This window comes from Barbatula barbatula (assembly GCF_947034865.1).
Source record: "Barbatula barbatula genome assembly, chromosome: 5".
NCBI lineage: Eukaryota > Metazoa > Chordata > Actinopteri > Cypriniformes > Nemacheilidae > Barbatula > Barbatula barbatula.
The window spans coordinates 23,707,223-23,733,190 of NC_136769.1; the positions used below are offsets into that span (position 1 = coordinate 23,707,223).

General features: G+C 39.4%; 1 protein-coding gene across 4 annotated transcripts in view; it reads left to right on the forward strand.

The window, feature by feature from the left end:
* cep112 (centrosomal protein 112) overlaps positions 1 to 25,968 on the forward strand; it is a 111,520-nt gene that overhangs the window by 40,050 nt on the left and 45,502 nt on the right. For all 4 annotated transcript variants that reach the window (XM_079457102.1, XM_079457101.1, XM_079457100.1 and 1 more), the window contains exons 18-21: positions 6,350 to 6,485; positions 9,312 to 9,419; positions 13,137 to 13,319; positions 20,653 to 20,883. In XM_079457102.1, the coding sequence (XP_079313228.1) occupies positions 6,350 to 6,485; positions 9,312 to 9,419; positions 13,137 to 13,319; positions 20,653 to 20,883 (658 nt within the window). The remainder of the gene's footprint in view (positions 1 to 6,349; positions 6,486 to 9,311; positions 9,420 to 13,136; positions 13,320 to 20,652; positions 20,884 to 25,968) is intronic.

Consider the following 25,968-nt stretch of genomic DNA (forward strand, 5'->3'; position numbering starts at 1 on the left):
TCAACAGCGCCTGCAGGCTACAGAAAGCCACATGTGATGACGTGGGAAACTTTTTTGCATATGGGCTTTTCATGGTGTCGACATCCTTGCTCGTTGCATAAACCAAGTCCTTTAAAAACATCAAAGCTTCAAAAATACAAATAATTAATAATGGACTCTCTGATTAAGAGCCTGCACGCTCCAAAAATGTCACCTGTCCATTAATACAGTTATATTATTTTGAAGCATCTACTGTAGATGCATTTTGCATGCATAATTTAGCACTTACCAGCAAGGGCTAAGCAGCCAAACCCTGACCCTTCCGGAATAACCTTTAAAGTACACATTATGTTCTATTTTTAAGTGTCCTTATATTGTATTGGAGTCCCCAACAACAGGTTTAAATGCATCCAGGGTTAAATAAACGCTGTCATTTTCAAAACATGCATTTAATATCACCCCTTTTCTCAAAGATCTCTAAACCCCTCCCTTCCCGTGCTCCGATTGGTTGGCTACCCCGGTCTGTTGTGATTAGTCTTTCCGCAAAGACACACAATTACATTTCAGCTCTTGGAGGTTTATTATGTAACTAACACAAAGATTATTAGCACAGTAAAGCATCTTCAGTGAGTTAGCTGAAATGCTGACGTGAATTACAGCACATTACAGCATATCAACGAAATCCATTCACATCCTTTATCATGAATCCAAGTAATAAAAACGACAGACACTCTACATTAAACTACAAATTTTTACACTAATGGAAGCAAACTGGACCCACAGCTTAACAGAAAATATGGTCACTGTTATAGTCGTGACTTCTGAAAATTACAGGCCTGAGCTTGGAAAAAATAACGACTCGTTGTGGCGATTCTTTATTTTGAGATGAAACATCTTTGTTTATCATGGACTTTTATGATTAACAACTTTGCAGAACATTCACATTGTAGGATCGCTACGTTACACACTGCAATAAAGATGATTTCAGGAAATCCAAGTAACTGGCTCTTTAAATTGTAGGACGAGCTCATTCCAAGCTAAAAACTCATTCCCCATGTTTGGAATTTCCTCTGGGGGTTTTAAAGTGATGCAGATGTTGTTTTGTCGAATGCTAACCGCATCTTTGAATAATCGCTGCACAGTGTTTTATGGCATGTGTCATTGCATATGTGTTTTGCACTGAAAATGACATTGATTAAGGGGAGTGCTTGAGTGTAATCCCACCCAAGATTCACACAGCAGCACACGCCCCTGGTGGTCCACACCATCCTCATAATAAATCTTTGTCAGACCCTTTCTGACCATTGAAGAATTCTGACAAAGTAGAACACTTGTCAAATTAAACGGTGGCAAGAGTCTCAGACACAACCGGCCAGTGAGATCTGTTCACCCTACTGCAGTTTTCATAAAGTGCAGTATAAAATCCATATTTCAGTTTCATATCTGGCCTCGGTTCATCTCTTCAACCTCAGACGGAATATTTGACCGTGAGCACAGGGTGCTAAGACGGCTGCTGTTATTTTTGACTGCCGTGTATTTGCATGTCAGTCGTAAAGTCTGTGAGGCTGCGCTCTGTTCTAACTGCTGTGTCTCAGGCTCTCTGGGGACACAGGAATGAGGCACTCCTCTTTTGAGGGCGCTGAAAATTTCAGCTTTGCATTTTCTCTTTGCCTTTAATGTGTTGCCTCTTTTTCCAGCTTTGATGTGAAGCTGGATGTGTTGTCATTCCGACATGATGAGCTCACGGAGTGGACTGCTTTTGCCTTCACACTGGTGTGGAGAGGTGTAATCCACCTGGAATCCATACGTGCCTGTGTGTGTTTGTAGCTGACGTACCGACATGGTGGCATGTTGTAGGCCAAATGTGAATCTGATATGAAGAGGCTTGCTTAAAATCTAACAGTCTGCAGATGTTATCAGTTTTTGATTATTGTGTTTCTATTTAAAACTTTTTAAAAGTCTGCAAGTTTATGATGTTTAGTTTAAAAAAAATCTGTAAAAAGTCTCTTTAAAAGTCTTGTAGTGTACTCCAGCCATCACTGAGATCTTATTTTATTCATGTATTGAAATCATTCTCAGCACTCTTGGCTCATGAGCTAGCATCATAGTTTGTGCAACCTGTGCAGTTTATTAATTTGTTGTCCTACTGTACAGACATACTAATCCATGTGTGTCAACGTGTTCTGTGTATTGGATACGAGCTCATGTTCTTTGTGGCTGCGAGTGCCAAAGATGTCAGACAGATTGAAAACGGGCCGTATGAAAATGAATGGGTGCGTCTGCAGCATCTCCAGTCGTATTTACAGCGCAAGCTCACCATCGAAGCGTCCTGCTCCACACTGGAGGCGACCTGTGGTTAAGGAGGTTTGGAAAATTGACCCTCCTGTCTGACTTGTGGTTAGTCACCCTTTCCTTAAGTCCCTTCCTTGTGCTTTCCCCCCAAAAATCCCCTTTAAGAGTTCAGGATAAGAAGGATTTCCTCTGGTTTGACGGCAAATCTTTAATTTGAGTCCATACTTCTGTAAGCACAAACCCCAGCCAATGCCGATAGCCTCTGCCGAGCTACCGCTGCCGTTCCCCTTTCTTGTTTCTTTATTTGTCTGCCCTCGCTCTGCCCTCACATCTCACCCCTCTGATGGATGGTGACGGACTGTCTGCTCCTCCCACAGTCACCCTTTGTGTTCTCGTAGCGGTACGCATCTAGGTATCCACTAGAATTTGAGTAACCGTTCCCTTCTAGAGAAAATTGTATTTATAGATTAAAACCCTGCCTTGAAGGCTGCGTTATCTGAACGTGGCACTTTTCAAAATACTTTCTCAAATGTGAATGGCTGACTTTGAAGGATTTGTCAACACTTTTTTTTATATTATTATTATAAACCATTTGTAGGAGTGTTGAAATATGGACAATAACCGTGATCTTGATTATCATCTTAATAGTACAAATCTCATTATTATGTATCTGGTTGACACTACACAAAGTGAATGGCGAAATGGCACATGTGTCATGATCGCGGGTGGTGAGACACGGAGAGAGGACCCAGGTGCAGACAGCGGGTAAGGGGTTAACAGATATTTGATAATAATAACAAAACAAAGACCCACGAGGGGGTAACATAACAAAACAGGGAAATAACAAAACAGGACTAGGACTAGGACTAACTACACTATACAAAGACTTAAAATAAACTCATAACAAGAACTACGAATACGCTAAACTAGACTGACAAGACACATGGACTCACCCAACAACCACAATGAACCAACACAAGACAGACGACACAAGGGCATTAAATAAGGGATCAAATCAAGAGGGGAACAGGTGTAGGGCATGAATCTATAACGAGGTAACGAGAGGATGGGAACAGAGACGAGACCGGAGAGAGTGTATGGAAGGCCAAAATAGCCATAAATACCCCTCTCCACACAAAACATGAGATTCTGTCATGATCCTGCCACTAAACCAAGAGAAACATGACATGATGCAGCAGAATCATGACAACCTGTTTAACTTTTTTCCGTAACAGCCAGAATGGTTACAAACTCTCTGTCTGCCTTCCTTCACTTGTATTTTGAGTGTTATTCTCTGGCCATAAAAGAACACACATTAAATAAAATAGTTTTTTCACAACATTAATTCAACATACAACAACATATGATTTCTTTTTGGAACTAAACTCTTTTTTTCTTCAGAGGTGTATGAAGGACCACACGCTTAGGTAATGAACCTACGTAATGAACCGTTATGTTAGTAGTACCTTAGAAAAAGCTGTTTCTATCCACATTCAGAGAGGGCCTACATACATTGAATTCGCCACCATGTTTTGTACAGTAGCCCTAAACAGACCAACGGCTCTACAAAGTGTGTTTCCTTTCCCTCTTCCCTGCGGTACATAGTCCGGTTTTCCCATGAATAAAATAAGTGAAGACGACACAAGTACAAGCAGCACACTGGTTCCAGATAAACAATGACGTTCAAAACTGCTACGATACAAAGCTAATATTAAAACGACTACAACAACATATCTTGGCTCTTACAAACAGAAAACCCAATGTTACTCACATGATCAGAATCAAAGCAACCTCCTCAGGGAAAATTTTTAGATGATCTTTCTCTCCAACGTCTCTCTGCTGGAAAGTATCTCCATAGATATCTATGAGCATCTCCGCTAAAAGCTTCACTCAGTACCGCAGGTCCTAACTCGTCTCTGCTGGAAAGTCTTATATAATATAATATAAAATCCACAGACCCTTTATTTTGTGTAATAAATAAGACATCGCCCTTTCTACTGTCTTTCTAATGCCCGCATGATTTATTCCCTTCGTCAACATGAGAAGAAACGCTGTCTCAGCGACGACATCTTTTTGTACTGTGATGGCCACCGTAGTCTTACGAGAGATTGGTTGCGATTCCTTAACTCACCGCTAGTGGCCGCTATAAAACACGTTAGACCTCTAAATTGATATTAAATGACGTTATTGTGAACCTAGCCCCAGTGATATGAAGCTTTCACAAGTACACACAATCAAAGTTCTTGAAACGTTTGCTCATACTGCGTGTCTACAGCTCTCTAAAGGTGCGATGCTCTGATTATATTATTCATTTATGTGCGCTATAGTATATATTTATCACAAATATCACGTGCCAGAAACTGGAGTGAAATTCAAACCATGATTTTATTGAACATGACTTGGGTACTCCTTGTATAAGTATTTCAGAAACACCTGGTCTGCTGATCTGTTGGGATTCTCAGACAAAACTATCTCCAGCTTTACAGAAATGATCCCAAAATTATTAGATATAAAATAAAGTTGAAAGAATGTTGTCTGGTCAGATAAGTCTCCATTTCTGCTGTGATATTCAGGTGAACACATAGATCCAATCTGACTGTAACGGTTCAGGCAGGGGGTGGTGGCGGCGTGATGGATGGTGTACAGGATGTTGTGACGCTTCCGGTGTCTTGTTCGTATTGTGAATTTCTACCTTGTAAAGACAGCTCACTAGGTTTGTAACACAGCTGCAGTATGATATACTTGATGTACAACTAACTAACCCTCTATACCAGAAACTTACTTTCTCCCATTTCAGTCTTTTTCACCCTGGAAAGCATCAAAAGGTTCATAGTGAGCTATTTTTGCGGCTTGTTCCTTTCTTGTTTTATCTTCCTCTGTGTTTTCTGTGTGCTGGTTCTCCACATAAGAGATGAGCAGAAGGCTCTTTTGTGTGTGCTCTGCCCTAAAGGCATTCATGTTGCAAGGCAGATTAATAATTACAGACTACACAACAGTCAGGGAGAAACAATTTCTAGATCTTTTGATGTCAAACATGAGAGAGACCAAAATTACACAGAAAAGAGGCCATAGAAAAAGAAGGGGAAAATAAGATGTCCCCAACTTTTTTCTGCATTTGTTTTGAATGTCCTCCTATTGTTATGCCGGCTTTTTTATGTGCATGTTACGTTAGACGATAGCTAAAGAAGAGCATCCTTCTGGTGTACTGATATAGATTCACAACTCTAAATAACTCTACCAATTAAAGTATTTATTTTGCACATGTTAGGGGTTGAACCACCTTAGATTTTTTGAGGTCGACCATTATGTCATAAAGTCTGATTTGACAAGAAATGTCAGTCTGAGGTCTCTTATCTTAAACCCACGATGAGTATGTAAAGTAAGCTTCAGTTTTGCGTTTTAAACAGAGATGTGATATAGAGATAAAAGTTACGGATTGCAGCTTTAGTTAAATTTAGTCGTTCCCAAGTTTTGTTTTAACATTGCACTTTTTTACTTTCATAATATACACACTTCCACATACATAAACACATTTTCATATGTTTGTGAATGGTTATTATATGAATTAAGGCAGACTTGGTATCCCATTACATATGATTCTGTTTTCTCTTGCTTCAGCTTGGCTATCTGCATGTGCTGGTGAATGTGTTGAAATAAGCAGTAATGTTTAGTTTCACTGACCTTAATAAATCGACCAATTAATTCAATTACGACAGCTGTTACATTCATTTGAAGGTGCCACGCGCACATGATGTTGTTAGCTTTGAAAGCATGTTGACAGTCTCTTTGTAGGACTTTGTCTCGTGTCTGACAGCTCTTTTAGCTCTTGTGCGTTACTGTTGTTGTCAGAAATGCTGTTTGTTTAGTTTAGAAATGCTGTGATGGGTGTTCTTTTTTTCTTCTTGACACAAAACACTTCTCCAATCAGCTGACGAAACTAGGCGTAAAGGACGACATCAAATCGTTGAGTGCTTTCATATACCTTTTTTTGCGCTGTGTTTTGTGACCGTGCAATGAACGTTCATGTAAACACATAAATGTCCAGGTTGACCCAGTTTGTGTGTTTGTCATGTTACAGGGATAAAGAGGAGCAGCTGGTTCGTGTTCGGGAAAGTCAGAGGCAGCAGACCCAGCAGGCTGAGTCTGCTCTGGAGAACTTTAAGAAGCAGGTGGAGCTCAGTGCACAGAAGACATACGCTGATATGAAACAACAGGTGAGTACCGAGGGCACTTAAACGTGATGCTGAAAACCGGTGAGGATGCAAGGGTGCTTTTACATAGCGGATCCCTACAACACGTGAATCAGTCAAAACCAATGGCATATAAATGGATTGACTTTGTTGTTGTAGCCATTTTACCAAGATAAACAAGCTGTCTTTTTGACGATTGACATCACGGTGGGTCCCATGGGAGTCTTTCTATGCCACTTTGTGCAGTTTAGCTTGAAACGTTCGAAATCATGTTGGAATCGAAAGCGAGGATCTGGTAGGAAGTGCTTTGGACTACCAACCTGAAGCGCTGGCAGGATTAATGATGAAACGCAGTTGGTTGATGTTGGTCATAAGGCATTTCGTTAACAAGACTTTCTCTCTGTGAGGCCGAGTTTAGGAGAAATTGAATGTGTGGATTGTTCCGAAGAGTCCAGACAGCGTTGTCATCATTGAGTCTGGATCATAAATCGCGTCTGCCCTGTCTCACAGGATATCAGTGCATTCTCCCATGGGGCTGTGCGACAAAAATTCACATTTAAATCAATTGTGGCAGCCATGACTTGGTGGTTAGCACTTGGTGCACTTTCGATCCCGCCTTAACATTACCTTTAACCTTCATTCATTCTCTTAGCATGATTTATAGGCAGCGTTAAACTTAGTCACATACATACTGTGGTATTAGATGATCAAACAGATCTCAGTGTTAGTCATAGGGGAGAGTTACTCCTGCCGACACGTGCATACATTCACCCTTTCCATCATAACAGCGCTGTCCTGCCCCATGTGCCAGCCCACCACATGCACACGACTGCAGTCACACATCCTGTGCACAGATGCTGCAGCGGCGCCACTCGGATTCTCTGCCACAGCTGCGTTCAATGTGTGCAGATCCAAACGTTCCGGCTGCTGTTACCTAACTTATTCGCATTTATGTAACCTCTGTTTCTCAAAACGGCTTCATTCAAAACTACTGTGCACTCACAATGGACTATTTGGATGTAAACAGTAAAACTATGTAACCTGCTCCACTTCTAAATCAGCATCCCTTCGCTGCTAATGTAACCATGGCTTTTAACTGAGGTTTTTGTGACGTCAAAGCATCTGTCCTACCACGAGCGTGATATTTATCGGTCCTGTCCTGACATGCTGCTGGATGAGTCCCATCATCAGTATTCTTATGAGACTAGAGTGAATGCAGAATAACATCATCACATGTCATTCCACTGAACTAACAGCTAGCAGAGAGAGCTGGCCTAAAAACTTACCCTCAAAGCTGAAAGTGTGTTACATTAACGTCACCAAACAAGTGCAGAAATAATGACTGTTTTCAAGTAGGTTTCCTGAACACTCTTCCCATCTGCCATTGGTCAAACAAACTAATTCATGAGCCAATGTTACTGTTTGCTGTTATAGATGACATATTAAAATGGGATTACAGCAAGTATCTTAACACGCATACAATTGGACTTCACTTTTAAAGCCAAAATAAGCAACACAGTAAATGCTCTTGGTTAATGGAATATTTTTGATGTTGCAGTCAGTTAGAATAGTTTAATTCATGTGAAAAAATTTGAAACATTCTTTATGAATGAAAGTAATGTTGCATTTTTTAAAGATCGTGGCTTTATCAAAATCTAGAAAATCACTGAGATTCAGTTGTGTGATGTCACTTGAACATGATGGCATCCTCTGAGATGTAAACAATCAATGCTATATTTGTACTTTTATGCAAATAAAAGGAAAACTGGACACCCATAGCCAGGAGTAGCTTCACTGTTTTGTTACTTGATTTGTTATCTTTAAAAAAAACATATGGCCGTCATGGGACAGTGTAATGTTGGCCCAGTGTGGGCAGTGTATGTTCCCCTGGCCACTGTGTGTGTTTGTTTGTTTGTGTGCTAATGGTCACGTTGTTGTGGGCGAGAAGATCCTCGGTCCTCAAAGCTGTGAGACTGCTGCCCACATCCTGCTCAGATTCTCTCTGATTCACCTTTCTCTTCCTCTTTCCTCCCTGTGTCTCCAGCGATCTTCATTTGTCCAGAATTCAGCCCACATCAAAGTGTCCAGCACTTCTTTCCTGCCACCCCCTTCCTCCCTACTCTCTCTTTTTTTCATTTGCATCTGTCTATTTGTAGATGCATAAGTTCCGAATACAGCCAGATGAATGTTTAGTATAGTACCTTGACACTTGAATGCCTACTACATAATATGTAGTATATGCTAGCGCGGTTCCAAAACAAAAGCAACACTTATAAACAGGATTTTTATGCTTGCAAACAGAAAGAAGCTCATTTATATCTAATATGGTTATTGAAGGTCAGGGAAATATCAGTAAGTGTCAATACAAGAACTCAATATTTGTTTGTTTATTTATTAAAGTATTGTGTCGTCTTAACAACATAACCATTAAACTGGAATTCATTTTGAACGTTTGCGTCCGTGGAGCATTTCAGATCAGTCCCTTTCTACGCTGTTTTATTTAGAATATAGACATCAGCACTACTGTTTTTTTGCAGCATAGCTCTCATGTATTTGGTTACTGTATTATGCAATAGTAAATCATCTTATTGCGTTGCATGATTCATTGCATAATTGGCATTCGTTTAAAGAATCTCAAAAATAATGTTTACTTTGGATTTTGAATCTAGTTTTGTGTAAGAATGTCATAACTTTAATATCCATCCAATCTTGTGCCCCTGGTCCGGAATAATAAGTGAAGAAAATAGTGTGACTTTCTCTGTTATCACTGTATCCCACTAGAAATGTAAGATCATACCAGTTTACTGTCATACCCTTGAGTTTTTTATTTACTCTGTTTTGTGTTTTCAGATGGAGAAAGTGGAGGCCGATCTGATTCGCTCTAAATCACTGCGAGAGAAACAGTCCAGAGAGTTCAGTTACCAGTTGGAGGAGCTCCAGCAGAGATACGAGCAGCAGGTTCTTCCACAACCTTTCTTCTGATAACATTCATGTACATTACATCAAGCCTAAATAAGGGTTTTTAAAAGAAGAGTGTAGTTGAGCGAATGAGTTCATTTACATGCACAAAAAAACGGATATATAAAAAAAATCAGCTTGTAAAAGAAACCTGTTTTCACGTGTTTTACATGCATATCAGTAAACCGGCAACACAGAAAACCACTTTTACATGGAAGTTTGAGACCTGCCAGGTCTCTCGCGTGCAGTGACATCACCATCGATGGTCTGTCTTATATTTAAAAATGGCACAGTATTTCATTATCTCTTCTCATGTATATAAAACAATAGTGGAATTGCCTTTTGCCGTTTCTACATCAACTGCATGATTGGAGGGAGGACTGTTTCTTGCGTTATTTTACCGTTACTTTCGTTCGGGACTTTTACTATTGCGCTGTCAGGCGTTTACATGTAGTGAGAAATCTGAGTAATGGGCTTAAATGAGCTATCCCCGAAGAAAGAAAACCGTTTTAAGCGTTTTGAGCTCACACGTTATCAGCTTATTAAGCATAGTAAAACTGTGCATGTAAACTCACTCAATTACTGTTAAAACCTTTTTTACACTGAAGGTCATAGTCAGTCAACATCTCACTTTTGATTGGATGAGCTATCGCAAAATCAAATTTATATTTATACAGTCCAATGTGTTTTCTTATCGTGTCATTACATTTAGTTTCTCCTGATTAAAAATATAATTGGTTCTCAATGTAATCAACATACCATCAGCTGATAAGACGTTACCCTTTGAGAGATACATTTATTTCCATTGACTGACAGGAATGTGTTATCTTCATTGTTATTTTTTGACAGTGAGAACTGTTCACATCATAGTTTTATCTCACTACTTTTTAGCAATAGATATTATATTACAGACCAGATTTGCATTTTCTGAAGGAAAATACCAGTGTATACAAGACAAGGATTGTTAAAAAAAGACCAGTATTATGAATGTGTCTAAAATGATATCAAAGTATAAAATATAATCCAGGTTTATAATGATTGTAAGTGTTTTATACGCACTTTAGAATATTTCTTATCTGCATAATGGATAACTTTCCGAAGTAGTACTTTTTCTGATGTTGAAGGACTTGGGCCATGGGCCATTTCTTTCATAGGCCACGTAATACTGTTTAGTTTATTTACACTCTCATCATCCTGCACGTCTTCTTAATGTTTCTGTTTCATGTTTAGTATCTAAATTAATTCAAGACTCCCATTTGTCAAAGATTTCTAGAGTCAGTAGACAGCTTGACACATACTAGAAGAACAACAGGAATTTGTTAAAAAAAGTTTATCAGATTTCACATTCGCTGAAACCATTTTGCTTCATTGCTCTCACTTGGCTTGAAATGTTTCATAGGTTTTCATTTAAAATAAATAGAATATACCTGATGAATATATATATATATATATATATATATATATATATTATACCCCAAAACTCTTACAGCATTTCACTCTCCCCAGCACATCATCAGTTGGACATCTGGTCTTAGATGTCAGTTATAATAACATGCTTTGGTTGTGATCATATCGCTAGATTGAACATTAGACTTTATAATGAATTTGTATTCATGATAGATACGGTTGTCAAGGTAACAAACCCTCCGTAATAATATCTTGAATGTTTCAGTTCAATCTGCAATGTCACATTCACATTCAAATCCTTCGGCAGATGAGTAAAGATGTTACCAAAATACACAGTGACTCATTCGATTAGTTACAAAATGAATCACAACTGTTAATATATTAGTAATCCATATAATACTTCTGAAACCAGATCTGATCCCTTAGCTTATTTTCTGGAAGGTCTGAGTTGTTTAATGTTGGTATTATGAGTGGAGTGGGGGTCAATTTCAGCCATTCGTCTGGACACAAAGAAACATTCTCCGGGGATCCTGTCAATAGCACTTTAACAGAGTGTATTTATATAGACTGTTGCTGTTTCTTTTGACCTCCTCGACATTACGACGTCAAACTTGCTCGCTGAGTTCATATCTGAGATGACCCGGCAGAAGAATATCAGCAGTTATTGTAGTCTTCGGTGTTTCTCGCTCTCGCACTGTTTGTGTTTCTTGCAGACAAACATGTTGATTCTCAGAGTGTCTGTTCACAGAATAATGGATTGTATTTTTCTCCACGCGTCTTTCTTCAAACCGAACTCCTACTGAGTGCAGCGAAGCGTCCCTCCTGTCTGAGAGAGAAGCATTTCCCCAGGGAGCCGTCTTCAGTCACCTAACGCCCCATGACCTCAGCAACAGTGCTGTAGGAGGGGGCGCTAATCACATCTGTCCACTGACAGCAGCCAGTCAGCGCTGCCACTTTAAGAGGCCGGCACCCGGCAGTCCATTCTGTGACGTTTCAATGTTTTCAACCTCTCCCCCACCCTTCGCTTCCCCACTGTCATATCGCCGTTTATTTCGGCATGGATTTTTGCCCTGCGTCAAAAAAATTTTACACACCAAGGATGCGTGTCCGACAATTCCTGTGGGATGATCTTAACCCTGCAGAGCGATCCGTAGACTGGGGTTTAAACTGAAGGTAATCATCTGTCCTGACATGTATACGTTAAATATCTGGCGGTTTTGAGATCTGAATAGGTATGGCTGTGTTCTGAAATGTTAATGGTGCATTATAAGAAAGCAATCTTTAAAACCAGTCCCTGATCAATAAGTTGAAGCTCTTTTCCGTTGGCTGTTTAGTTTCGCCCTGTTAAAGGTCTTGGTTTGCGTCTAAAGTATTAGTAAAGTCAACGTCAAAGCTTGAAGATTTCTTACCGCATTTTTGCTCCTCAAACTCCACCAAAATTGGAATGCCTTGCGCCAGGAGGCTGTTCGAAGCGTCTTTTGTGGCCTTGTGCCTGATTGGCTGGGGAATCGAGCACAAATCCCATTCATTACCTGCACTCAATAGCACCATAGCAGCCTCTAGCTGGCAGGCCAGGTAGGGTGCCGAGCCGCACAATGTGGGAGGATTAGCTTGAAACTGCAGGGATCAGGCCTCTCAAACTGGGAGACGGGGGCTGGCCGAGCCAAGGTCACCATCTCCCGTCCGGAGTAAAGCGAGAACGGACCCTGGGAACCGTCGGGGCTGCTTCTCATCGCCAGGCTGGGCTCGCCGCACAGCAGGTGCAAGACATCGAGATAATACCGCTGTGCGCTTTTGTGTTTTTTCAGCGTTTTCCTCATCCTCTTGCTTTCAATGCCAAGCACATTTCTTCTGAATAAGAGCTAGCAGGGATGCCGGTGGATTGGAATCTTTTTGAAGCCGAAGTAGGAGAAAATGTGATCAAGGTTGCTGCGTGTTCACCATGACAATATATTCTTTATTGGAATAAATGGCATTTCTTGTTCAAGTTTCTTTCTTGTGTTAATCTCTCGCTTCCTCGTCTTTCTTCATGCGGCGTGTGATGGTGATAGTGGACATACCTTTAAGGTACACTAGCGCTACATTGGATGAACTGGTCTATATGCCACACTTCTTTTCTAAGGGAGGAAAGACCAGCTAGCTCGTCATAATTGCGATAAATATTTGGGAACACCCGTGAGGTCATAGTGACATGAAACTTGCGTGTTGTGAGGCAAAGCATGAACTTTTCCCTTCGCTGAGCAATGCGCGAGTTGTCATGACGACAGGGATGTTCCACTGATGAATTCTTGCTCCTTGTTGTCCAATCAGATCATGGAACTGAAACTGCAGCATGAACAGGAGCGAACGCACCTACTCCAGACGCACAATGCTGAGAAGGACAGCCTGGTCCGGGACCACCAGCGGGAAATCGACGGTTTAGAGAAGCAGACGAGGGCCGCCATGGTCCAGCAGCAAACGCAAACCCAAGAATTGAGGAAGCGCGATGTTCAGGTAGGGGGTCTCTCCCTTTCCGCTGCTTTCTGTCACTATTTTGTTTTGATATTGTGATAATGCCAACCAGTCGTTCTTTTTATCACTATTTTTGCTGTGAATTTGGCTATGTTGTCCACTTTTATGTTCTACAATGGAATATTCATTTGAAGGCACTTAACAATTTGCAATTGTTATTGTACTTTTTGGTGAAAAACACCGTCGTATGTTCGGTGTAAATAAAAGCAGTAAAACATGCTATGGCACAAACTTTTTTGTGCATGATTTTTATCGCAAAGTTTTTTAATTGAAAATGTGAAAATAGTTGAGTGATTTGTTGGTGCAGGGAGAGCTATGCTCTGCAATTAATTTCAGTTGAGTGAAATTGGTTAAATTTTAAGTCCATTTATGAAAATTATTATTATTAAAATATATTTTTTCTATGTAAGTAATGAAATAAGTTCTGTCACTGTCCAGTGAGATTTTACATTGTATATAATAACATGTTTCAGAGAAAAAGGTGTTGTAGTTCATAACCTACATAATAGGTTGGGTTAAGGTTACAGGGTTATGAATGGATCTAGAGCCATCCACCCCATTTGTTTTAGCCAGTGTTGTTGAGTGGTCCCATCTCAGAGCCGCTGCTGTAAGAAAATCACAGGCCTTCCATTGGTCTTCATCTACTGGTTTTCACTGATTGGTTGTGTCCTCCATGGAGCTGTTGGCTGGTGCTCAGTCGAGAACATATAATAGTAGTCCATAATTTGATACAATTTAGATGTCAACATTGTTATCTGCCGTAAGAACATATTGCTGTAAAAGTTATGCTTTTTGGTGTTTTTTTCCTCTTGTTTTAATGCATAATTTCCTGTTTATAAACATAAGAGTCAAAAATATTTGTACATGTTTCAAAATACCACATCAATATAAGGCCAGAATCTACGACCAAAGTTGAAAGCTAGTTATGAGCACTCAAAACTGTTTCAGATGTTCAAGTACGTAAAGGTACTCATCATTTCAATGGCCTCTTGTCATTTCCAACCTGTATGACTTTCTTTCTTTTGCAGAAGACAAAAGAAAATATTTTGAAAAATGTTGGTTAACAGGACAGCACAGCCCCCCATTCACTTCTACTGTAACAAATGCAAGTGTATGAGGGGCTGTTAACAACATTCTTCAAAATATCTTCTTTTGTGTTCTGTGGAAGAAAGAACATCATATAAGTTTGAAATGACAATGATTAAGTTTATTTAATTATTTCCAATAATCAGAGTAAGGACTTCATCGCAGTAACATGTTTACATGACATGAGAACACCTCTTTTCTCCCGTTTACATGCAAGTCATATTAGTCTGATTATTTGCTATAATACCGAGCACAAACAATGCTCGGGTACAGTAGGTTTGTGTAACTGGCAATCGTTTTAATATTTTGCGTAAATCGCGTTGAATGCAGAACACTGTTATGTGGATGTATTTTATGGTTATTCAGCCCGTAATGCATCTAGAAATATAATGGAAAATGCCTCCGCAATGGTGGTGTAAATGGAGCTGCAAAAATACATATTCTGATAATTATATCAGGGTTTTTCCTGGCACAAAATGAGGCGGAGGTGGGGCCAACCTGATCTTGTACACACACACGTATGTGTAGGCCTACTGTACTGTACCTTCAAGTGGCTTAACCAAACACTTTACAAATAAAAACATATTGAACGTTCAAGAAATTGGATGAAAATGACCACTTTTAAGTTCTATAAAATATTACTTTGATTCAACCAAACAGAAATGTTTTTAAATCAAATAAGCCAACTTCAGCCCACAATGGCCAACTAAATTAAGCAAAGCTCATTCACATCCTGCCTTCTCTTGTGGTTCTTTGAGCTTTAAATGATTCACTGATCTTTTATATACGTTAGGGACTGAAACGTTTCAACAGTTTTGTTGAATACACCCGACATAATTTTTCGTGAAGACACCCGACATAATTTTTGCGAGAGTCTGAGGCGGCACAAAATTTGACGGAGGTGGCCGCCACCAATTTTTCTATTCAGGAAACTCAGAATTATATATAAAAGTATATTCTATGTGAAATACAGTATTTATGGTATACAGTTTATGCGGGGGAAGGACTTCTCCAATCTCCAATCAGATAAATACTTGACAGTTGTTGAAATTGTGGCGCACAGAAACAAACCTGGATGGCCATTTGGAGCTCTCGGTGGGCCAGAGCTCATGTGGAACAATCTTGCAAACAATCGAATGCTAGTCGCCTCGCTAGAGCGCCCGTCTCCCATGCCGGACCAATCCCTGGTTCGAAGCCGTTGACTTAAACATCTTCATGGATGCGAGTAAGGCCAGAACAGCAAACTTGCGAAACTTGTGCAGGAATTTAAGCTTTTAGAAATGGAGACTAGTGGACTTTTGGACTCGCTCATGAAGGAATTCTGCATCAGGAATGCAGTACTGTGACCTGAGGATTTTTCCATCTCTTCAAATGCGGTAACTGTCATTTTCACTACAACGGTTATACTTACATAAAAAAAAACTCATATTACATTTAGTGGCTTACAAGTATGATTTGTGTAATGACTAATATATTTTAAGATATGGAATCTGATCACTTTCTCTTGTGCCCCGCCCACTGCCCCACTCTTCTACACGCCCATTTTAGTTGCATTTTTCAAAATGACAGTGAAGTAATGTCAGACTGTAGCTGAAAAGTGCGGGTTTCATGACCCTTTAACAGGATTTTAGTATGGTAAAATCAGTGTGTGAAGTTACATCCAATGTTATGTAAAGACGGTACAGTTAAGTGTTTTTGTTCATATCTGTTGTTATTACTTGAGGCCCTCAATTGTGCTAGTGTGCTCCTACCACTTGGCACATCTGTTTTTTGCATCCATTACTGTTACTTGGAAGCTCTAAGACGTTCCAATAATATCAATTTAACCTCCATTCAAGGGTGCTTTAGATTTGGCCATGTAGCTTCCCTTTCTCTCATTCATGGCCGACAAGAGCTGTATGGATCTGAATGAGTGCAAACACCCTTAACTATGTCTGTTTATTAGTTTCTCTAATACACCGAGTATTAGTAGTCTGTTTGAGAAAAAAGAAAAGCCCATCAGGCCAGCACAATACAGAGGCTGACTACATGTGTTTTCTATGACATTCCACACATGTGAAACGTGTTACACATGTTTATTCTTTATGAGTCATGTATTGTAGGAAAAAAGGTGCAGAATCCAATCTGTCGTTTTCACCTTAGCAACATGAATGTGCATTATTGTAGGGTTTTTTAATTTACTCAAATAGATCAGACATTATTAGTGATCCTAATAAAGTTTTTATTTATGACAATGAAAAACCGTGTAAGAACATGAGAGTGTATACATAATAACTCAAAGAGCATTTCATTTTTGGGTGACTATTCGAATATAATATTCACTCATTATTGTGTCTTTCCAATTCACTATGTTCCACTATGTCATCCATGTTTGTGTTTATTTTTAACATTTTTGTGAATTATATTACAGTTGTTCAAGCGAAATCCAATGTTCGTTAATGTCAAACCTGTCATACCTATAACAAACTTTCTGCCCAATAATGTTTTTTATTGAGAAGGTTTCCTTTAACTTAGCATTACAAGACTTTTTCTAAGTTTGCCCCCTGAACACGAAAACAGTTGGGAATGTAATAAAAATTAAGAGTAATAGGTTATGTATATGGTTCTGGTTTTCAGCCCATAGAGCTTGTTAATCGTAGCCATGCCACCTTGAATTTTTCACCATCTTGGTAGGATGGCTGATAGTGCGTTCAATGCAGTGTTTTGTTTTTCTTGTTTGATTTGGAAATATAAGTATGGTAGGTCGGGTTTGCTTTGTTAAAAACAGCAATAGCATTATACAGAGTCGTTCAGGAAATGCCAACAGTTATTTCACTTTCAATTTCTCCATATATCAAGCTAAACAAGTAACGGTACATATCAAAACAAGAATAGCAGTGGAGTATTATCCTCCCGAGATGGCGGTGCCACCAAAGCATGCAACATAGGGCGTGACGTCAGCTTCACATTCTCTATATTCTAGTGGCCATTGATATTTCACGTTTTTGCTATTCTTATTCCATCCGAAGTAACTAAAAACATAAAACAGACTTATTTTACTGTGTTTTAATTAATGGAATGAAAATTTATTTTTAAGTAAATAATGGCGGGAAGTTTTATTTTCCTAAATACGCCCACTACCATTTTATTGCTTGATTTTTCCAGCGAAATTGAATCTATAAATTAAAGTATTTATAAAACACATAAGGAGACAGCTTTCATTGCAGATTTTTAGAATCTTATTCAATAACTGATTTTGTTTTTATTGCAGCTTTTAATAAACTTGGTGCACATTCATTATATACTGTATTTTCACATTTTGGTTGTGTAAATAATGCAATATTTATGTATTTATTAAACATGTATTCTCTCTATTGATTATGTCTCAGAAATGTGTGTAATTTGCTGTTTGTACACTTCTGATGGAGAATTGCAACACGATTGATCTGATTGGATCTCCAGACAGATGTTGTTTAGACAGATTGTATGAACAACAGATGCTTTATGCTGTCATTCAAATCCAATATTACGTTTCCTTGCAATATTTTCTCTCTGGTGTCATTTTTGACAGATTATGTTTTTCCTCAGAAGTATAACATGGAGTTCAAACAGCTCGGGAGAACGTATTAAACCCATAGAGTACTGCACCCTACAGCTCTGATCGGCTAGTTAATGATGCTGTCAAACTTTCAAAGAACTTAATTTTCTGTCTTCTAATCTCTTACTGGGGAATGAAGGAATTCATGACATGAGAGATCAGGCCTGCTTTCTGATGTGCCAGAAACAACTGGCGTGTTGAAGGCGTTCACGTTGTATTTCACCAGCAGGGGCATTTGTGGATTGTTGTGCCATGTAAGATAGAAGAATGCTAAATTTTCACAACTTCTCCGTCCAACGCATGTCCACCACCGCTACAGGTACAGGTTTTAAGCCTGCATGGTTAAAAGAGCTGATATCAGTGTATCTCTCGTAGTTAGTATCATTATACAGCAGTTATCGTTTTTGGTATAAATGGGCCTTGAATATTGTGTTGTCTTCTTGAGGGTCAGTTACTCTTTGCAACTTTTATATTAGATGTGAAAAGTTGCATCTCATACAGTCGGAAGGTTGTTTTTGCAATTATCTAATAATACTGTTTTGTCAGTTCTTATGGGTCTTTTGGTTTAATTGTGATGTCTGAAAGTGTTGAGATCTGTGGCCGGTTGCATAAACAGCTTAGACTAATCTTGAAGAATTTTTTCAGTCTTAAATTAGCAGTTTATTTTATGCAACTGGTCCCACAGCTGATCTTCATCTCAATATGTTTTCATCTCGATATTTTGATTTATGTTCCAACAGTGTTTCAAATATCTTTCTGGTCTGATAGTGGGAGCTCTGTAAACTGCGACAAAGAAGCATTCAAAAAGCATTTCTAAATGTTGTCATATTTCTGGACATGTGGTTGACATTAGGAATTTTCCAGGAGAAATCAGACTGTTAGACATTGTCTTGATTTCAAATGGCTTTTTTGACTCTGGAATACACAAAGCGGCACCAACATCAGCATCACAACGGTCCGTCCAGCTGTGCTGGGTCACTGCAGATGGGCTTTTACTACCAGATGGGCACTCGGTGATGAAAAGAGGTTTAATCTCAGGCCAGCCATCAGCACGCACAGACACTTTTCACTACGCTTCAGCTCCTGCAGACATGCAAATGAGTTTCAGGGAACATTTTGATTGCACCATCCGTCTGAAAAGGCGTTCACACATTTACTTCATTTATAGAAAAAAAATGACCATTAGAGTCTGATGTGGTGCGTCTCTTTTTAAAAGCAAATCTTTGACTTTACGAGCATCATGTTTACGCTGAGGCTGAACACAGTTGACACTGCTCGCCTGTTTGATCGTGTCATTTTTTGGGGGGGTTCACCCTTCAAAAAAGTCTGTATTTAGTTTTTTGTATTGATATACATTATTTTTGACATTCAGTGAGTCTGAATATGTGTATAAATGCACCATTAGGAACATTGAATTTTACAATCCGTCCTACATGGCTTTCTTTTCCTTTTAATCCTAAATAGTTTTCTAAAAAACAAGGACGTGTACTTTATGAATGATACCACATTTTTTATGGTTATTGCCTTTCAGTTTTTGTTCTAGTTTTTCAGTGTGCCTTTTTTATTTCATAAGAGCACGTCCAGGCCCATCAAAGATGCATCAGAAAATTCTTCCCCGAGTCCAGTTTAAGAGGGAATTATAGATTAAAGGCTCCTCAGAGCCGAGATCTAATAGCTTTGTGCCATTGCAACCGCATGTGGGCTGTTGCAGCGGTGGACCCGCGCGCAGTCTTGGCATCTGGGTGTTTTTTTTTCGCGACAGGCTTTGAAGTTTGCTGCTATTCCCCCAAGTGCCCAAGAAACAACTTCAGATGCTTTTCCGGCATTCAGGGCACGTGATGCACTTTGGCACGGCTCCTCCCAGAGATGTGTGGGTGTGTGAGGAGTAAAGACGAGGGACTGGCAACACACCGTCAATGGGACTAAGTAGGCGCGAGGGTAACAGATTATTTGATATTTAAGATGTTACCTGATTAGTTCAGACACTTATGGGTTATAGTCTTGTGTATATACAGCTGTTAATTGTTTGTCGCATGTGTATTTACGCATCTCGTTCATTTTTTAGCTGTCTATATATCTGTCAGATTATCGTCTTTACATATTTAACCACTCGTCAGTTTGTAAGGACACTTTTTGACTGCTCTGAATGATGACAGGTTGGGCAAAGGCCTCAGATTTCTTCCTCTTGTCTCCCTGCCTTGACATTAATGTAACGGCCATTTATACTTTGGCGGTGAGGTTTTTGGTCTCATTTCAGCTTGTTGAAATAATATGTGCAAGGACAACCTTGTCTCCATGAGTTACTGACCTTTCATTTGGACTAATTTCGCTCATTAAATCAAACTGCTGACCTTTGTGGAATGTAAGGCTTTGATGTAGAACTCTTGTGGTTCAGAGATCAGAGGCAGTGGTGTCTGTTTTCTTCTCGCTGGCTACAACCGACCACAGACACTCCACTCATCCTGCTCGGTTTGTTTTCTCTTTTTCATTTTTTTTCATTGCTCTTTTATTGTTGCTTTCTCTTTATTTCTTTTTTTTGTGGCCTAAGTACGGAATTCCCCCACCCAAATTTAGTTTTTCACCGACATGCTTCAAGGTTTCCTCCTCAATGACCTGACCATAACAGATTTCACAATTTGTGTTTCACACCAGACCATCTCTGATCTGGAGGCGCAGGTGCATTCACTGAGGAAGGAGCTGTTGGCGGCTCAGAGTCAGAGGAAACAGCAGCTGATGGAGTTGGGCCTGCTGAGGGAGGAGGAGCGCCAGCGGTCCGCTCACGATCAGCAAATGGCTTTGGAACGGCTGCGGTCTGAAATGGATCAGGAGCAACAGGACCTGGAGAAGACCCACAAGGCTGAAAGAGAGCTGGCCCAAGAGAAGGTTGGTGTGCCTCATAACTGACAATGGGAATGTCAACATCAAATTGCAAAGTTTGGTCACATGACAGGGTTACACAAGAATGATTGTACTGGACAAATATTAGGTGAAATTATACTTTTATAAATCAGGCGAGACAACCTACACCGGCAAGATGTCAGCGCCCTTGCTACAAAAGCTTTTATTATTATTAAGTTAAATGACTTTAAACTAACATTGCCCATTTAATAGTATCCCACGGCTCAAGTTTTAACAGCTCAAAACGTGGCGTGGGTGGTTACAATGTACACACTCGCAGGCATTTTTATGCCTACCGTACCTTTAAGTGGACATTCTTAAGAAAATGAACCGACAGACCGGAAGCGCAAGCCTGTCCGAAGATATTTTGCTGCATAGCAAACTTCAAGTTTGGTGAACTCTGACCTGCAAATTTGCGTCACGTGAGTGCGTGATACCAATGGAAGATCAAAACGTCACAGTGCGACCTCTCGGTACAGAAATGTAAAAGATAGAGGAATCAGTCCTTCCCATTTTCACAGCACTGTCCAAACTAATTTCACAGGCTCAAAGTCTAATCTGACCACAGCATTAGACACTAAATGAACAATACTACCTGAACAACCATAAAATAAAGCTAATACGGGTCATTGCTCTTAGGAATACATTACTTTAAAAACAAAAACATTTACAATTGAATTCTCTATGCTGCAAAAACCCCGGTTAACCTGTTTAAGGGGAAAGGTAAAGGACACTTTTGAACACTGATTTACATGTATTTGTTAAATAGCTGATTTATGTGTAGATGAAACATTAAAGTTACATATAGCAGCAAAATCAACAGTTCTGTCACACCTGTTTAACATGCCACTTAAACATAAAATCAACTTAAACATGGCTAAATGAATACACTTGTCACATGAGACGTGGTCGCTTATGGCCTTCATCATTTGGAGGGGATTATGCTAGCTCTTAATTGTAAATGCATTAGCCTCTGTCTGAATGAAGCAGACAGACTTAGGCGACCACATCGGAAGTCCTTTTCCTTCATAAAGCTCTTGATCCCAGCTGAAGAAGCGAGGGCTGGAAACTGCTGTAATCCAGCACAGTTTAGCGAGGAACTGGTCAAGGTGGTATTGATCAGTGAGTAATCCTGAATAGGCCCATCAAAGCGATTCGTTTTCATTAAACACATGGACCGCTGCTCACTGCACCCTCCCTTAGGACATCTGCGGCACATTAACGTTCCTTTCGGCCTCTTCATAAATCCTGGGAATCTTCCATTTTGGAAGCATATGTGCGTACCTCACTGCACATAAATCCCCATCAGACGAGAATGCCGCCTCGCTTTTCCATTCTCAAACTGACACGTCAGACTTGTTTACAAAATTGTCTTTGCAACCCTCCATCTGAGATGCATCCTGACCTGCAGATGAGGAGACTTCACAAATGTCGTCGAAAGCTATTGACTGAGGCTCTGTCCATAACAACAGGTCTGATAGAATAATCAAATTTACCATTAAGATTAATGAAACCATATGTTCGTACTTTCACATTACATAGATTTCTAAACGTGGTATAGGAGGAGCAGCAGCACTGTGCTTCATCCCTTGTAAAAATGAACCATGGTTGTTTCCATCTGTCGGCCTCTTTAGTCTCATGAAATCTGGTAAAGAGCATTTGTCCGCTTCATCCATACCACTCACATCTCAAGTATTTGTCATTCACTTATTTGTACTGCATGACACTTTTTTTGTGCTGGAATGGTGAATGAATTACTGATTTATTATTTAATCTTTGAATTGTTCCTTGTTAAGGCTTGTGTCAACGGTTGCAGGTTAGTCTCAAAGAGCAGAATGCTGTGATCCAGCTCAGATGTATTTTGTGGCTCATGTAAAGCATGTATTACTCATATGGTGTAATGTAAATAGAGTATAGATGATGTTCACATATGTGAGAACTGTGAGAAAGACCAGGTTAATGGAGAGAAAGGTCAGGGAGGTAAACTATCACTATGATGAGTGTTTTTGGCCAGAGGCGTGATATCAGACTCATTCCTCTAGAGTAAAGCTGCTCTTTTCTCAGAGGATTAGCAAAACATCTGACTTGCACACACACACACACCAGTGTTTCATAGCTCAGTGTTTTAAGCCCCGAGTTATTAGAGGTGTTTGCTAAGGCAAGCTTCACTTACTCTTGCTCATGCTGTTGCAAAAACCCACAGAAGTGAGCTGTTTGAAACTATTTCTACTAAAAATATTTACTTACATTTATTTTTCGCATTAAGCAGATTTAAACCAACAACAAAATTAACAAATTCTTAAACCATATCTAGAGACCGCTCACATTTGCTTTATGGAAAATATAAAAATCGAGATATGATTGAAATGAATGGCATTCATTTCTTGGATTATTGACCGTGAGGCTTTAGCTAAAGCTTTCTTTTTGCGTGTTTAGCTCTGTTCATGCATATACCATACTGTGTCTCTCCCCTTCTGGTCGAAACATCCTTTTCAAAGAAAAAAGTTCAGCCATTTTCACGTTTTTGGACGCTCAGATTCGAATTGACTTGGTATGTTTTAAGATTAAATTTCATATTCTTTTGATGGCGAGAGAAAGGCAGTCAGACGCTCCCTAAAATGCTGGCCAGAGTTGTAAGACATCTCACGGATCCCCAAGAAAAAGAAAAATCCATTAAATCCATGAATGGGTTTGCATGAAATGTAAGGCTGTTTTGAAGGGGAATAAAATAATAAGAAACAGAATATCAGAAATGATAAGATCAAGAGTTTGATTGTTCCAACGCCCAGCGCTTTGTGTGTAGAAAGGATGATAAAAATAAATCTTTTCCAGTCTATTTTAACAACAGAGGTTTATCTCACTAAGGGTTGTGTGTGTGTGTGTGTGTGTGTGCTGCAAGCGTTGCCCAATCTCCATCCAGCACAGAGAACCCTGGGAGCCTTGTTCCTCCAGATAAACCTGACTGCAGCTCACAGCCTCCGATGCTCAGACATTCTTTGTGCTTAAAAAACCTTTAACTTTTGTCATTTCTTCACAAATCACGGCTCCCTGTCCTGAATTCCTATGGAGTCTGGAATGCCATCTCTTTACTTTTGTAGAAATATTGTAGATTTTCAACAAAATCCATGATAAAGAAAACAAAAGGCTCAAAGGTATCTTCATCAGACTTTGAATATTTAATCACTGAATTGAGATTGAATTGGACTCTGACGGCAGTATGATTTAGGTCCATGGCTCTGGCCCGCGAGATCCATTGTCCTGCCAAGTTCGAATCGGAAGGAGCTTATTTAATACTTAAATATTTTTTTTACATGCATCTACACGCCTTACACCATAATAACAAAACAAACTCACAAGCTCAAAAGCCTCCATTAATCATTAATGGGAAAAGTTTGGAACAACTAGATCTCTTACTTGAGCTGGCCTCCAGTCCAGGCAATCGATGGAGAAGGGTCTTCGTTTGGACGGTGACCGTGAAGTTGATCAACAGAAGGACAAACATTACTGCAACACCTCACCAATCTGAGGTTTATGACAGAGAGGCCAAACTCGACACATGAAAACTGTCAGAAGCAAGATTCTCTGGTCTGATGAATCTCTGTTTCAAGTAACATCTCTGGAGGAAATCAAGCACTGCTCATCACCTGCACAATACCATCTCAACAGCTCAAGTGTGGTGGTAACTGCATCATGCTTTGTATGTGTTCATTGGCAGCAGGGACTAGGGAACTTGTGAAGTATAAAACGTGTTATATTTGGAAAAACTGTAGTTCACATAAATAGGCAGGTAACTGACAAATGACATGTATGTTACAGTTGGGTAAATAGGGCCATGTGAATTAGATTTTTCCCAAGTTTCAATTTGTCTGTTTCCATTATTTTACTATACAATCATTTCATATTTGTTCATTTACTGTAGTATACTATTATATTATTGGTAAACTGCATTAACATTCCTCCTTTTGCAGATACAAGTCAAGTCAGCTTTATTTATATAGCGCTTTTGACAATTTTCATTGTTACAAAGCAGCTGTACAAGAAAACATATTGACTCTAAGCAAAACATATAAGGTTATGCAAGTCAAAACACAGGTCAAATATCAGACAGACTATAAATTCCTATATGCGGTGTTCATTAAATAAAACTATAAAATTCTAGATTCTCTGAACAATAGTGTTTTTAAACCATACTATAGTACATATCAAAGTATACTCTATGTTTACCACATACTCTATGTTTACTTCTAGAATACCACAATCTACTATAGTAAATATTATAATACAATACAATATTTTTGTTAAGTTTTTTCTCGCTGGTTGACACATGGACGTCCTCTTCCGGTAGAATTGCCCAATAAGGGACTTAGAAAAGGCGTTACATTGTGGAATTTCATGTTCGAAAAAACTTCCCCAAACCTATTTTGCCGGACCTTGTGGGAATGTATCGAGCACAGAAATACTATGTTATACACCCAACCCATTTTTTGACAAGTTAACCATCTTAAACATGAGAAGCCAGCAAATTTAACATTGCAAAGTCAGAATGCATGAAACACCATTAAATTACCCCTTTATGGATAAGATCATTCTCACAGCACGCGGTGCGGTCCGTCCATTGCGATGCAATGCAGTGATCATTTACACAAGTCTATTTTTGCTGATTTAAATCGATAGTACATGTGTTATGCTCACAATCACACAGATTGATATGAAAAGATTGTAATTTCACCATAAGTGCATGTAATTAAAGTAAGCCACTAAATTTCAAAGTCATCTGTGATTTCCGGGAAAAGCAAGAAAAAGCTAAACACTTACCACAATTTGCAAAAACGCCTAATCCGGTAAAAATGATATCTAAAAGTCTATTTTTATGTGAAAGAAACTACACAGTTTGTTAAAATGTGTGTAAGGCTTCTCTGCTGAAAGTGAATCTATGTGACAGTTGTTGAACTTGTGGATCACAGAAGCCACGGATCGGCACCGCAGGTCAAACGCAGTTAATGTGAAAGCACTTCCAGCATTTTCTGCTTTCACACCGCATATGTACCAGTCCCTGCAGGATTTTGCGAA